Source organism: Equus asinus, chromosome 13, assembly GCF_041296235.1.
Source record: "Equus asinus isolate D_3611 breed Donkey chromosome 13, EquAss-T2T_v2, whole genome shotgun sequence".
In the NCBI taxonomy this organism is placed as follows: Eukaryota; Metazoa; Chordata; class Mammalia; order Perissodactyla; family Equidae; genus Equus; species Equus asinus.
Window position 1 is genome coordinate 22,503,788 of NC_091802.1, and position 14,257 is coordinate 22,518,044.

The 14,257-nt window shown below is 54.4% G+C and overlaps 1 protein-coding gene across 2 annotated transcripts in view; it reads right to left on the reverse strand.

The window, feature by feature from the left end:
* Window positions 1-739: 739 nt before the first annotated feature.
* The window catches only part of ASIC2 (acid sensing ion channel subunit 2), a 994,854-nt gene continuing 981,336 nt past the window's right edge, over window positions 740-14,257 (reverse strand). For both annotated transcript variants that reach the window (XM_044744752.2, XM_014862043.3), the window contains exons 5-10: window positions 12,650-12,706; window positions 11,033-11,186; window positions 8,927-9,018; window positions 5,439-5,518; window positions 3,633-3,701; window positions 740-1,683 (exon numbers count right to left, since the gene is read on the reverse strand). In XM_044744752.2, coding sequence (XP_044600687.1) covers window positions 1,582-1,683; window positions 3,633-3,701; window positions 5,439-5,518; window positions 8,927-9,018; window positions 11,033-11,186; window positions 12,650-12,706 — 554 coding nt within the window. In that variant the 3' untranslated portion in view covers window positions 740-1,581. The remainder of the gene's footprint in view (window positions 1,684-3,632; window positions 3,702-5,438; window positions 5,519-8,926; window positions 9,019-11,032; window positions 11,187-12,649; window positions 12,707-14,257) is intronic.

The window sequence follows — 14,257 nt, forward strand, 5'->3', positions numbered from 1 at the left end:
TCTTCACGGCTAAGGGTTGGAAGTGGTGGGGGGAGGGGGGATGTGAGGTGAGGCCGTGGGAGCTGTCCCTATAGAAGTAGTGTGATGCAGCGAAGACAAGGATTCTGCCTGAACAGGAAGTTCTATGTCCCCTCCCCAGCGAAGGACTTTCCCAATCTCCTTTCCCACCTGGCCATCCTCTCAGGAGTCATGGGGAGGAAGATGTGACCTTTGCAGGGACATGCGGGTCTGTTTGATGGGGGTGAGGAGGTGGGGTGTGGAGAGGGTCGAGAAAGGCAGGGGTGTGTGAGGGGGGCCACGCTGGGCCTGTGTCCAGCCGGGATTCACTGATGGGGTCAGGAGGAGCTGGGACAGAAGACGAAGAGCAGAGGGATATGAGGCCTCCTATGGTTTTCGGGTCTGGGCAGACTTCTCTGCCTCCCCCTTCATGCCACATGCCTATGGTCCAGGGCAGTGTCGTCCAGACCATGGGCTGCGACCCCTTAGTGGGTCGTGAAGTCATTGACAAGGTTATGATCAATAGGTTTTAAAGATGGACAATAGGCTAGAATATAGAGCGTACACATTTTGTAAAGGTAAGTGTTGCTGCATAAAACTTTATATACATATATATATATATATATATATATACACACATATATAAAATCTGTGGTTTTGGACTGGGCCGGTCTGGCCCTTTCCCAAGCCCATGGGGAGGGAGACCTGAGTGTGGGGAAAATGAAGAAGGGACACAGCCATTTCCACAAGACCAGCTTTTAATATGACTGTGATTGGAAGCACAAATAAATAAACGCCAGAGAAAATGGAAAAACCGAACTGAACCAAACCTCAGAACATCGAAACCAAAAATCAGAAAACAGAATAAAACAGAACAGATTTCTGACAGACAAACCAAAAAGCCCCAAAGAGAGAGAATCAGACTGTACAAGCCGTGTCACAGGGAGAGCAGAATGACGGGGGCGCTGCGGAGGAGTCCCGGAGTCACCCAAGCCACCATGCCTCGATCACAGGCGCTGGGATGGGCGGGGGGTGGCCCTGGTCACCCCTTGGGTCAGCTGCGGGGAAAGGGGTTTGTGGGCAGGTTGAGAACCTTCACAGACTACACAAGGACCGGACGTCGTCAAGAGGTCTGCGGTTTCCCTCTAGACTGGGCAGTTGTGGTTCCAGCGTGGCCTCAGGGTGACTTTGGGCTGGAACCTGGTCCACTGCATGGCTGCAGAGCGGCTGCTGGACGCCACACAGAGGAGTGTCACATACAGAGACAGACGTGGAGGTGGCGCCGTGAGAAGTCTGGGCATGCAGGTGCTTTATACATCTGGCAGTGAGATGTGATGGCAGGTTGGTTTTTGGACAGTTCCAGAGTGTGACTAGTTTCTCCTCGGAGGGACGCACGGCGGGGCCCGAGGACGCGTCATGTCAGCCGCGGCCGGAGCGAGGTTTGGCAGATAGTTTGCTATGTGTGCATAGGGGGCTCTTGCTTCTTTCCGTCGCCAGGGGCCATTCCACCTGAGCCTGCGGTCCCCTGTCCTGGGTCTTGAGCCTCAAGGTCTGTTTTGGGGGTGCCGGGTGGTCCGGGGGCTGTCAGCAGGCAATTTCCTCCAAGGTCCCCAGGGCCGTCTGCAGGGGCACATTCACAGTGTGGCTGATGGTTTCAGAGTGGTTTGGCATCGTGTCACAAGTGCTCTGGAGGGAAGCGGAAGTGGATGTTTACATTCATTTGGCAAAAATTCATCACGATGCCACCAGCAGCCCTGGGATCTGTGCTCCCCACTTCCGGGCTCTGCCGGGGCGGTGCTGCTCCCACCCCAGACGTCTCATGCGCCTGTTTGCCATCTCGGGGCATGAGGCTGCAGGGGCCTCACTGCCTTCAGAATCCTCATCGTTGTCCACCTAGGTGCCCCCCAGGGTGGGGAGAGGGCTCCCTGGTGATGGGGTTTAGCAGCTGGTTTGACCTTCTCTCCTAGAGGTCCCCTGATGTGCCACCTGAAGCCACATCTGAGTGGTGTCTAGCTTTGGGGCCGGAGGGCCCCTCTTGGCCTTGTCCTTGGGGGTCTCCTTGGGGGGCCTACCTGGGGTGGAGGAGGAGCAGCCCGTGGCTTGGCCTGGGGCAAGGGGTGCCAATTGCTGACGCCAAGTAGGAAGGGCAGAGGGTCCCAACAGCCAGAACCAGAGCTGCCCCAAGGACCTTTAGGGTTAGGCTGGCCCCAGGGAGAAGTCCTCTTGGGTCCCTGAGCAGGGTGGGACTGAGATGGCCATGAATCTTTGGGGCGATTCCCAGGCTGCGGTGGGCAGGAGGCTGGGAGGGATGGGAGCAAAGAGACTAGCCAGGAGGCTGTGCCAAGATATTGGGGGAGACTTGAGGATGGGGCTGTGGATGGGGGAGGGCATGGAGGGGAGGCTGTGACTCTGAGACATTCTGAAGGCAGGAGCAAAGGAGGGGTTGGGGGAGGGAACCTCCACAAGCCGAGCACTTGCTGTAAACTAGGCACCTGCTGATTGCTTTGCAGGCCTGGTCTCACTTAATCCGAATGACAAGCCTCCGAGGTCTCTGTGATTAGGCAGACGCTCAGGGATGTTAAGCGACTTGTCCCCATACAAACAGCTAGGAAGCAGGGACCTGGGATCCAGCCAGGTCAGCTGAGTCAGAGCCTGGGCCCCTTCCATACCGCCCTCCCCTCAACAGACCCTGTCTTCTATTAACAGAGGCTGCTAACAGGGGCCCGAGAGAATTAAAGCAGGATCTGCAGCCTGGGAGATGGGTAGAGAAATAGCGTCTGGAACAGAAGTGGGAGGTGCTGGGATCCCTTCTGGATTTGTTGACTTTGAGGGGGCGGTGGCCACCCAATGGGCGTGGTCCTCTCAGGGCCAGAAGTGCTGACCCCAGGGAAAGCCAGTGATCCCTGCGTCTGTCCACTGAGTTTGGGAAGGAGAAGGGACAGCCCTCAGAGGTGCTGCCTGTCTGGCTCAGGAAAGAGAGGCAAAGTAGGACAGTGGTTAGGGGCACCTTGTGTTCAGCTCTGATACTCACCAGCCATGTGACCTTGGCCTCTGGGCCTCAACTGCCTCAAATACAAAATGGAGATAAAAATAGACCTTTCTCTAGGGTGACTGTACAGCTGAAACGACATGGCATTCTTCAGGCACGTAGCACAGAGCCTGACACGTACCTGGTAGAAGGGGTATTATCGCTACTACCAACCTCACAGTGCCCCGCACCCTATGTCTACTTCAAAGGGAGGAGAGTACCAGGGACATCATGCTTGCCTTTTGCCACCGCAGAGAATAAGGGAGCAGACCTACGCGCAGCCTCTCTGGTTCTCCCCAGGCACGAGATGAGGGGCGTTGCCCTCTGGTCTGGGAGAAGCTGGACGGGGCTGGGCAGGACCTACCCTTGGAAGCATCCCCTGGTATCCGTTGCATTCATGGCTTACTAGTGGGCTTTGGGATGAGACTCAGAGAGAGACTCAAGGCTCGGCTGGAGTGTCCTTGGATTTGGGAGCTGACCGGTGGTCGCAAGCCAAGGAAAGGTGTGAGGCCAGGGACGCCCCTCCCGCCCTGCCCCAATATGTGGTTTCCTATGGCTATAGAAGTCAGAGGAACAAAACAGCCTACATCCCACGAGCTGCTCTTACCACATTCTCATCGTGGCTCACTTCGTCCTCTTCTTTGCCAAGCAGGTCTAATAGCTTCTCTTTGATCAGCTGCAAGAAAGGCAGGGAGGGGTTGTTGGGGCTGGGAGAAGGATGCCAAGGTCGAGAGGCCTCTCTCCACTGGGCTCGGCTGGGCACCCACAGCGGCTGCCTGGGCTGGGGCTGGACAAACCGCGCAGGAGCCCAGCCTGGCAGCCAGCTCTAGGAGGCCCTCCCCAATCTTTTGGCTGAAACGGGGTTTTGGTGCAGGAGCGAGAGCCTGGAAGAGGTCACGGGAGGGCCCTGTCTCACAGTGTGGACTGCTTCCTCTTGCGGATGGAGGGTGTGGATAAGCAGTATGTGCTGGCACGGCTGGCTCCCCGTCTGTCCTCAGGAGCAGCCTGGGAGACCCCTTCCTGAGGCTGGGCCTGGGGAACAGGATTACTCATCACTTTCTAGGCTGACAACTCCATAGTTCACAAGATAGGGCATGCTTGAGTTCATAACCATTTATTCTTAGCAGTAAAGGGTAGTTATTAAATATGTCACCTGGTGTGATCCAATTTTCATAGCTTTGTACAGCTTTTCACAAAAATTAATAAAGCAGAATAGTATCTGGCCACGGGACCTGATTTGGGCTTAGGGACAAGGTTACCCTGCTAAGAGGAAGGGTGTGGCACTCCAGGGAACCCTGGTCACAGGGCTCCTCTAGCTCCCCACAGTGATTCCCAGGGGCCTTTGGCCGTTGACAGTGCTCTCTGGGAGGTGGGCTCTGCTCTGCAGGCTCTGCGTGCTGGGCTGATGCTCAGGGTCCTGGGGAGCGCATAGGGCCTGGGTACGCCTTAGGAATTCCAGACCCACTGGAGCCAGTTTGGCTCTGGGGGTGATGCAGGAGGAAGGCTGACGAACACCAGGAGCTCTCAATGCCGGAGGCACTGTTCCTGGTTCAAGAAGCTTTCAGGGGCCCGTTCCAGCTGCCTCTGAGGGAGACATCTCCCCAGCCTGTCACCAGTCAGACGCGGCTGGTGTGTCCTTGTTCTTCTTGCTCTGGATTGATGAGGATCACCAGAAAATGCCCCTCCCCTAAAGCTGCCTGGGTCATGGAATGCACTACGCAGGTGACAGGCCACCCAGAGGGCAGGGGCGTGTGTGTGTGAATGTGGCGTATATGTGTGAGTGGTGGTGTAAACGTGGGGTGTGTGTGGTTTATGTGTGAGTGGTGTGTGTGCATGTGTGTGGGGTGTGTGTATGATGTATGTGTGTTTGTGAGCAGTGTGTGTGTGAGTACTGTATAAGGGTATGTGATATGTGTGTGAACGGTGTGCGTGTGTGCATGTGGTGTGAGTGTTGTATATGTGTGTGCATATAGCGTGTGTATTTGTGAGTAGTGTGAGTGTGTGTGATAGATATGTGTGTGGTGCGTGTGTGTGCATGTGGTATGAGTGTGTGGGTGCAGACACACTCATGTATGAAGCCACCACATCCGGCCTCGCCATCGCGGGGCTCAGAGCTAGCCTCAGCACCGTCTCTTCTCCTTCTCAACCCTTCCCATCGCTCCCTCCCTGGGAGTGTGGACAGCCCACAGCTCTTCCAGCTCCCTGAGGACAGGGCTGTGGCTTCCATCCCTGTTACACCCACCCCTCCCACATGTCTAGGACTCGGTGATAGACAATATCCATGGACAGGGAGGAGAGAGCAGGCCCTGGTGGAAAGAGGCCATCCTCTCCCCCACACTTTGGTTCTGGACATGGGGGCAGGATGAGGGGACCAGCTTATGGTCATTTCCCCACAAGCAATCCCAAATCTTACCTCATAAATATAATCAAAGAGCTCTAGTATTGTAAGGATACTAGCACCAATAAACAGTCCCATCTGACCACCAATATCACCTGGAAAGAGAGAGAGAAGACCAAAGATGTGGCTTTACTCACACAGCTCCCAGAAGGGGTGAACAGACTAAGAACTCAGAAACCAGACCTTCTGAAAGGGGAGCCTGGGCCTTGTAACTGGAAGGCCAGCCTTTGACAATGAGCCTCCCTCATTGCGCAACTCTGAGAGCAGATGGTTGTCAGCACCCACTGGGGATGGGAGCTAACCCGAATGCTTATTGGAGGGGCCTAGAATAGGTCTCATAGGCTAATGGGCTTTCACTCAGAGCCACACTGGGTGAGCCCTGCTTTGGCTCTGGGTTGGGAATAGACACAAGACATGTGTGGTCCTTGCCTGGGGAGAGGGCACAGTCTAGCCTGAGACACATGTGACAGGTGCCCTGAGTGGGGGCCTCTGGACCAGTGGCACAAGAGACCCGTCTACCCACCAAATCATCACATGGCCTTGGGACACCTTGGGAGCACCTCTCATCCTTGGGATCAGGTCATACGAAGCACCCCCTATGTCCCCCTTTGCACTGAAGGTAAATGTTCAATTTGGCTTCTTTCCAGAGCAGAGGTTCTTCTCCTGGGGTGTATGGGACAAAAATCCCATATTGACCAAAGTCTTTCTAGAATGGTCTCCAGATCCCCCTGCATCAAACTCCTGGGAGACTTGCATCCAGTGTAGCTACCTGCACCCACTCTAGGCTTATAAAATCAGAATCTCTGGGGTTGGGGTCTGGAAGTCAAGATTTTTAAGTTCCCAAGTGGCTCTCTGGTCCTCCAGAGTCTGAGAGTCACTCTCCTGTGGGAGCTTCAGATGGTTGGAGACCTCCTGAAATTGAGTGCAAAACACTATGCACATTCACTGGGCATTTGCAGAGGGTGAGTCCCTATTTGAGAAGCTGTTAGCAGATTCTCCAAGATTCACCCAGCGTCTCTGGATGTTTTGCTCCAGAGGCAGTGTGATGGGGCAGAGGGCTCTGCGGCTCTGAGTCTGGAGAGTGGCCACCAGCTTGCTGTGTGGTTTGATAAGCCCTGACCTTCTCAATAGCTTTGCCTTCAAAGCACATTTGCTGATGGAGGTGGTTGGGAGAGGGGATGGAGGAGACAACTGAAATCCTTTCTAGCAGTAACCCCTAAGACTGTCAGCTGCTGGGCTGGGCTGGGGAGAGCGCTGGGAGCCAGGGGTGCTGTTGAAGGTGGGTGTAAAGTCCCACTGGAGAGTCCAGGCTGACCTCTTGGTCTGAGAACTTTCTGGTGGGTACATCTCCCTTCTCCTCCCCAGATTATGGCTGAGAGGAGCCCAACAACCATATCCCCAGGGGAGCAAGCCGAGAGGGTGGGGAGGGGGCTCTTGCTGGTGGGTCTTGGTGCTGTGCTTGGAATGGCTCCTTCTCTTTCCTCTCCTCCCCCACTGCTCTCTCTAATGTCCTTAATGGGGACATTATTGGGGAGAGTGTGCTTATGTACGTGCATGTCAGGTGTGAGGTGTGTGTTCACCCATGCGTGCAGTGTGACTGAGGGTGGGACGTGTGCTGTGTGTGTTTGCACAGAAGCTGGCAGTATGTCTGGCCATTGATGGCTTGATGTAGGTGGCTCTCTATGTCTAGGGTAGGTACATCAAGTGTGTCTAAGTGTAAGTGTGGCTTCGTGGAGGTGGGCATGGTGTGTCCAAATGTGCGGAACATGTGTGAGCATGTGCAGGTATGAGTGTGATTGCGTGCATAGGCGGGTATATGTAATGAGCGTGAGTGTATAGGCACGCGGGGCATGTGCCTCTAGCTGTGTGGCTGGCACGTGGGTCTGTGCCGGCGTGCACTTGTGTGTGTGGCTCACCGTGGTGCGTGTGTGTGGGGTGGGGTGGGATGTGCCATGTGGAGCGTGAACACACGTGCAGTGCGCACTGAAGTGAGGGTGAGCCCCGTGGTGGCGAGAGGGCCTGACTGGGCCTGATGGCGGAGGGTTTGCGAGCGCACGCTCTCATCACAGGAGGTACAGATGGCAGCAGGAGTTTCTCAGCGGGCTATTCTGGGTGGGAGCAAGATGCTGGCAACACGCTCATCCTCATGTCTGATCAGAGACGAGCTATTCCTCCTGACAGATTCGGAGCTCAGGCCCTCTGTGCTGTGCATGAGTGTGTGTGTGCGTGTGTGTGTGACTGTGAGCCTGTGTTGGGGAGGGGAGGGGTGGGAAGCGGAGGGGAGCTGAGAAAGCACGTCTTCAGTCATCTTTAGGAAATAAATGTGACAGGGGTGAGACGACGGCACCTACATTTCTGGCGCACCATCTCTACTGTGGGCCAGGGCACGAGTCTCTTGGCTCAGTCCCTTTGGCCACAACAGCCTCCGAGGACTGAGTGACCACCATCTTAGCCCAGACTGGGGGCGCATTCCCTAGTCTCCTGGGAGAGGTGCAGAAATGCTCAGACGGCACCTGGAAACACCAGCTGGGCCCTGGGCCCCTGGGCCCCTGGCATGACTGTCCAGGTGCCAGAAACTACTATTTATGAAACTTCTGTGGACCGGGGCTTTATCGCACTTCACCACCACAACATATCATGCAGTGGGTTTTATTAGACCCATTTTACAGACGAGGGAGCTGAGGGTCAGTGAGGTGAGGCCGTTTGCTCACATTCTCCCAGCTGGTGTGCAGCAGCTCTTCCCTTACATTTCCAGGTAAGAGGTACCTGCCCCCACCCCCCCAGGATGCCACGCTTACCTGGTTCAGCTCACAGAGACAACGAGAACTGTCTTTTCACTGTCCACCTTGAGGGGTCTTGTGATTTTTGTGCTGGGCTGGGACAGGGTTGAAATGAACTCCCTGCCTCCATGACGTGCTGATGGGGCCAGGGGAGCTGACACGAATCGTGTGGGTTGGCAGTCAACTTTGTAGCTATCTGGGGATGCATCACCCTTCTTTTGTGTTTGACAAAGGACTCTCAGTCCAGGGGGACACCTGGCCTTCTCCAAGCAGCAATGTTGGTTTCTGGGTGGGGGCTCCATCAAGGGCCCTCAGGGTGCTGCTGCCTGGGGAGCCCCCTAGTTCAGCCTTCCCTCCGCCTGACAGCTCTGCTTTCCCACCACGGCCCCAGGGCTCTCACTCCAACCTGGGGGCAGAAGACCACGGAATCCAAGAGGGCGGCTCTGGGAAGGCCCTGAGTGACCTTTGAGCTCACCTGCTTCATTGTGTCCATGGGGAAACGGAGGACTAGATGGAGGATTGGATTGAGCCTAAAACCCACACTGGACTTCTTCCTGTCCTGGGACAGGAGTAGTGTGAGGAAAGAGGGCGTAACTAATGAATTAAACGGCTAGACTCATCAGAAGGCTCATACGTCTGTCTACCCGCCCGCCCACCCACCATGCCCCTCCCCTCCACCTCCTATTCGATGTGGACATTTGTGCAGCTGACACTCTGACTTACCAAGTAAGGCAGCAACTTCATACGCCTTCTTCTGCTCAATTGTCTCATAATTGAGAGCTTCAAAAAATATATCCAGAACCAGGATGTTCTCTCTGCAGAGGGAATATTCAGGACCACGGTCAGAACCATCAGGATCCACAGGGATCAGTTAAGACAATTTTCCCGTGGACAGATGGAGAAACTGAGGCCCAGAGAAGCAAAACAACTGGCCGGAAGTTACAGCTGGTTAATGGCAGAGCTGGGCTGGAAACCTGGAGTCCTGACTCCCGGCCCAGTGCTCTTCACAGGACTTGGAGGCGAAGGGGGGCTGCCCTGCTTGGCCCCTTATCTCTATCGCCCCTCTCTTTGCATCCTCTCCAGGATCCCTGCCTGGCTTCCCGGCCTCTGGGCCCTCAAAGGGTTGGCCTGGGTGCTGACCTGCAGGTGAGCTCAGTTGCCCGTCACTGCTGGCCTCCCCTGCCCACTCCTGAGAGGCCCCCATTTCCTACTGGGATTTATACAAGCTTCTCCTCAGGGGAGGCCCTACCCTGGTATTGCCAAGCCTGCTGCCTGAGCCAGGGAGCATTTTTAGGGAGCAAACCTATATGCCGCTGGGGAGGTTTCTGGCGGAAGCACTGGTTCCCTCTTGCTCCTTTTGGCAGGTGTGTTAATGAGACTCATCCTGGCAGGAAAAGTCATCATTGCCAGCAGAATGTCTGCTAAGCAGCAGGGCCCGGCACCTTCTGCAATTCCCCATCTCCTTCAGCGTTGCTCACAACGCCCTCGATGCCCCCTGTTTTCAAGCCGCTGAGCGAAAGCTGTCCCAGGATGGGGTTTGGTGACTGTGTTGGCAGGAGGGAGTGGCTGGGGAGAGAGAAGCAAATCCTCCTCTCCGTGCGGGGCTCCAGAGGCTCTATTCAAAGCGTCGCCATCTCTTGCCTGGTTTACGGCAATTGCCTCCTACCAGGCTCCCTTCTGCCCATCTGGCTTCTCATCAGTCGTCTTTACTGCCGCCTGAAGGATCTTTCTCCAACGGCCAAGCTAACTCACAGTAAATAAAATTCCAGTTCAGTTCCTCAGTCACACGGGCTGCATGTAAAATGCTCACTAGCCACATGTGGTTGGTGGCTACCACGTTGGATATCACAGATGGAGAACATTTCTATGGCTGCAGAAAGTTCTACTGGGGAGCAGTGATCTCAAATACAAACTGGAGCCTGTCACTCACCTGCTTGAGGTTCTTCAGCTGCAAAGTCCACTCCCCGCACCTGTTCCCACCCTCCCCTCCCCCTCCCCAGCCTACAGGACCCTCTGGCTCTGACATGTCCACCTGGCCCAGCTTCCTCTTGCAGTTCGCTCATGTGCCCTGAGCTGATGCTCTGTGCTGTGCCTCTGCCCAGGACTCTCTCTTCCCCTATGTCTTTCACTCATTTATTCTCTGAAAAGATATTTTTTGAGCACCGACTCTGTGCCAGACACTCCACAGCAGAGAACAAAAGAGACAGGTTCCTGCCCTCAGGGAGCTTTCCATCGAGTGTGGCAGGCAGGTAATAAACAAGGAAACACACACACGTACACGAATATAGAATTACACACGGGCAGTGAGTGTTATAAAGGAAAATACCGGGAGGAAAATGCAGCTGTCTGAGGAGATGACGTTCAAATGGAGACCTGCACAATGAGGAACCTGTTAGGTGAAGAGTGAGAGGAAAAGCATTCCAGGCAGAGGGAACAGAATGTGCAAAACCTGCCTGGAAAACTCCTATACATCCTTTAAAAAAATCTTTGTAGCTTCCTTGACTGCATCTCCATTCAGTGTAGCAACCACTTCTCTGATTGCCTGATCAGCCTACATGAAAGCCCACACAGCACTCAGTTGTGTACTTGTCTCCCCACAAGACTGTGAGCTCCTTAAAAGCAGGGGCTGTGTCTTAATCATCTTTGTCTTCTTGTTTTCTGAGTGCTGAGCACAGAGCTCGGCACACAGTAGGTGCTCAATTAACATCTGCCAAATGGAACTAACTGCTTACCTTTGCTCGATTCTTCAACTGCTCCCAATTTCCTCCTCATCCACTCCCCTGACCGCCCCGCCCACCGCCCACCGCCCTCCACGCCCACTTAGCTTACGAGATATATTTCTCTGATTTGTTAAACTTCTTCTCGAGGTACTTGGCCGACGTCTTGCTGGGAATCTTCACCATGGAGAGCTCTTTGTTGTAGCGGGTCAGGTTGCAGGGTGTCCTGCAGAGACAGTAATTACTGTCCTTCTCCGCCAGCAGACCTGGAGGGGAGAGGGAGGCGGGGCTTAGTCAGGTGTGGGGACTGGGGCCTCTGGACCCAGAGTGACTGGGGCCCAGCAGCAGAGATGTGAGCTGGGAGGAGGTGAGGGGTGGGGGGCTGCAGAGAGAAGCCGAACTGGCTCTTGCTACAGGTCCACGAAGGTGTGAGCTTTCATAAATAAGCGCCCACTTCCTATGTTACTCTTGGTCTTGTCTTCCTTCTGCTCCCTTTACTGTCATGCTGCCGTTTAAAAATTGTCGAAAAGGTACCGCTTTCGGAGAATGTGCTCCAAAGGAGTCCTGGCCCCCTCAACTTCCCAGGCCCTTCTTCTCTGCTCCTAGCCTCAGTGTTCTCATCCACAAAGTGGGCTGCCCGTCAAAGGCATACATGGGAAACTGTTTTATCTGAAACCCGGGGCTCCGTGGTATTCTCTCTGGGGCTCCCCGATAGCCGGTGCGCACCTCCTCCGCCCGCTGGGTTAGCATGCAGGCAGATTCTCGTTTCCTTTTCCTAGAAGCAACCTCCCCACATCTGGAACACCTCTCTCCTTGTCCTCTTCTTCCATTCAGGATGGAGTGGTTAAAGGCATCATTTTCCTCCCTCCCCCTTTCCTCTAACCATCTCGGTGTGCCTGGCTACCCATGCATTTTGTTGATTCTTTACTCCAAAGAGAGGCTGAGCCTTTGCACACCTCAGGAGTCGCTCCCTCTCCTTGCAGCCAGTCCTCCTGGAGGCATCTGGGTGTGAGTCCAGAGCTGCCCCCACTTCGTTCTAGCAAGTGCTGCTGCTGAACAAACTTGAGTCCATACGATTTAAAATTCTCTCTGTTTGTCTCGATGATAACCATTTCCCAGGTTCGGAGAGAGGCTAAGTTTGGGGTTACAGCTTGTGCGTGCTTGCCCACAGTTTTCCAGCGGGAGCGGAACGGGGACCAGCAGAGTTATTCCAAACTGCAAACGCCCAGCAGGCGGAGGAGGGGGAGTGCTCCGAGCCTTCCATTTGCACACCCAGCCTTGCCCCACCCCTTCCCCCACTCAACGGAGCATGCAAAGACAGGACTGCTTCGGAATAACCTGGGCCTCCTCATGGGAACCATCAGAGTGTGTGCGGGGAGGTACCGCCAGGCTCCATCAGGTGCCCACCTGGCTGCCTAGGGTCCCTCCTCTCTCCACCTCTGTCCCCTCCTCTGCATCCCTCAGTGCCCTCTGAAATCTGCCCCCTTCCTCTCCTCCAGTGCCCCTGCCAGCCTTCAGCCACTTGTATCAACTCGGTCCTCCACCCTGCTCTCCTTCCTGCTTTCCATCTCCCTCCCTTGTTCTGCAGCAACCCCATCCTGTCCAGCCTCTTTCCCCTCATCCTTCTCCATTCCCCCTTCCACCCATCTCTCTCCCACACCCAGAAGGTCTCCAAGGTCATAACCTCAAGGCCCCCCTCCCCCCGCATTCCATCTGTCCCAGTACTGACCTAGTGCAGGCTCTGCACACTCCTTGTGCTGCTCAGGGGTACAGAACGGGGCATCCCCTGCAAAGAAGAAACACAGGGAGAGGTGCTCGGGCAGCAACACCTCCCTCCTGGGCCTGTGGGGAGTGAGTGCATGCCGCTATGGGGGAGGGGCAACAGTCCCCCAGTGGACAGTCCAGTGGACAGTCAGGAGGGAGCCATGGATCAGGGCTGCCTGTGGGCAGCAGGGGAGCAGGACCCAGAGCAGAAGTTTGGTTCTGGTGTGCTCTGTGACCTTGGGAAGGTGACTACGGGAACTGCCTGGCTGACTTCTCCCAGGCTGCTGAGCAGGTCCAACTAACTCCCATAGGTGACTGGTGAGAAAGCCTCGATGGCTGGAAGTGGGGAGGCGCTGGTGAGCACTCGCAAGTCCCGGCCATGCATTGTTGCCTTTAACCGGTACCCGTATCCTTGGAAGTAGGAAGCAGTGTATCTGTTTTACCCCTGAGACACTTCGGCCTAGGTATCCTGCCTTCCCAGGACACAGAGCTAGCCGTGAGGGAGGTGCCCTTTGAACCCAGGGCAGTCTGAGCCCGAGGCGAGGGCTCCATCCACCGCCCACACGGCCTCAAGGGAGCAAGGGCTGCTGTGTAAGTCTCTTTGCTTTGCCCTTCATTCCACATTAGTAATTAAGATGCCAGCAACAGTGTCGTGAGCAGAATGATGAAAATCTCTACTGCTTGCGTTAGGCTCAGTTTCCACGGGGGAAACCTCACTGGCTGGTGACCCAGTCTGAGCATCAGGCAAGGAACATTCGCCAGCGCCGGATTCTCCTCTCTGGCCTCTCCTTGTTGAAATCCAGGACATTTTTATTTTCTTTTACCAAGTGCTAAAGTTAAAGTCCACCACAGTGTCTTTTCTTTACCATTTCCTCCAGAATTTTTTTCATGGGCTGAAGAGCTGACATGCTTCTTCCTTTCCAATAATAACAATTAACTGATGTGTTTCCCTTTTTGCTCTGTCTTTCTAGGAAGCTCAGGGGCAATTTTAAAGATCAATAATTCTAATCTTAGATTACTAAAGAAATTACTGATGACTACTGAAATAATTCAGAATTTCGCTACAAGATGTTCATTTTAGCACTGGTTATTACGGAAAACAAGTGGTAGTGAACTAAATGTCGGACATAAGAATTTAGTTAAATAAGGGGTGGCCCCGTGGTCCAGTGGTTAAGTTTGTGCGCTCTGCTTCAGTGGCCTGGGGTTTCCCGGTTCGGATCCTGGGCGCAGACCTACACACCACTCTTCAAGCCGTGCTGTGGTGGCATCCCACATAGAAGAACTAGAATGATTTATAACGAGGATCTACAGCTATGTGGTGGGGCTTTGTCGGGGTCGGGGCGGGGGGTGGAAAGAGGAAGATTGGCAACAGATGTTAGCTCGGGGCCAATCTTCTTCACCAAAAAGCATACCTTTAAAGAATTTAGTTAAATAAAGTTAAATAAAGGATGATATAAGCACGAAATGGTAGCCATTAAATATAATAGCAAAGTTCCTGGCATATAGTATGTTTTCAATCAACATGACTTTAGGTTTCTTCTCTCTATGTGCTAACACAGCAACCACTGACTTT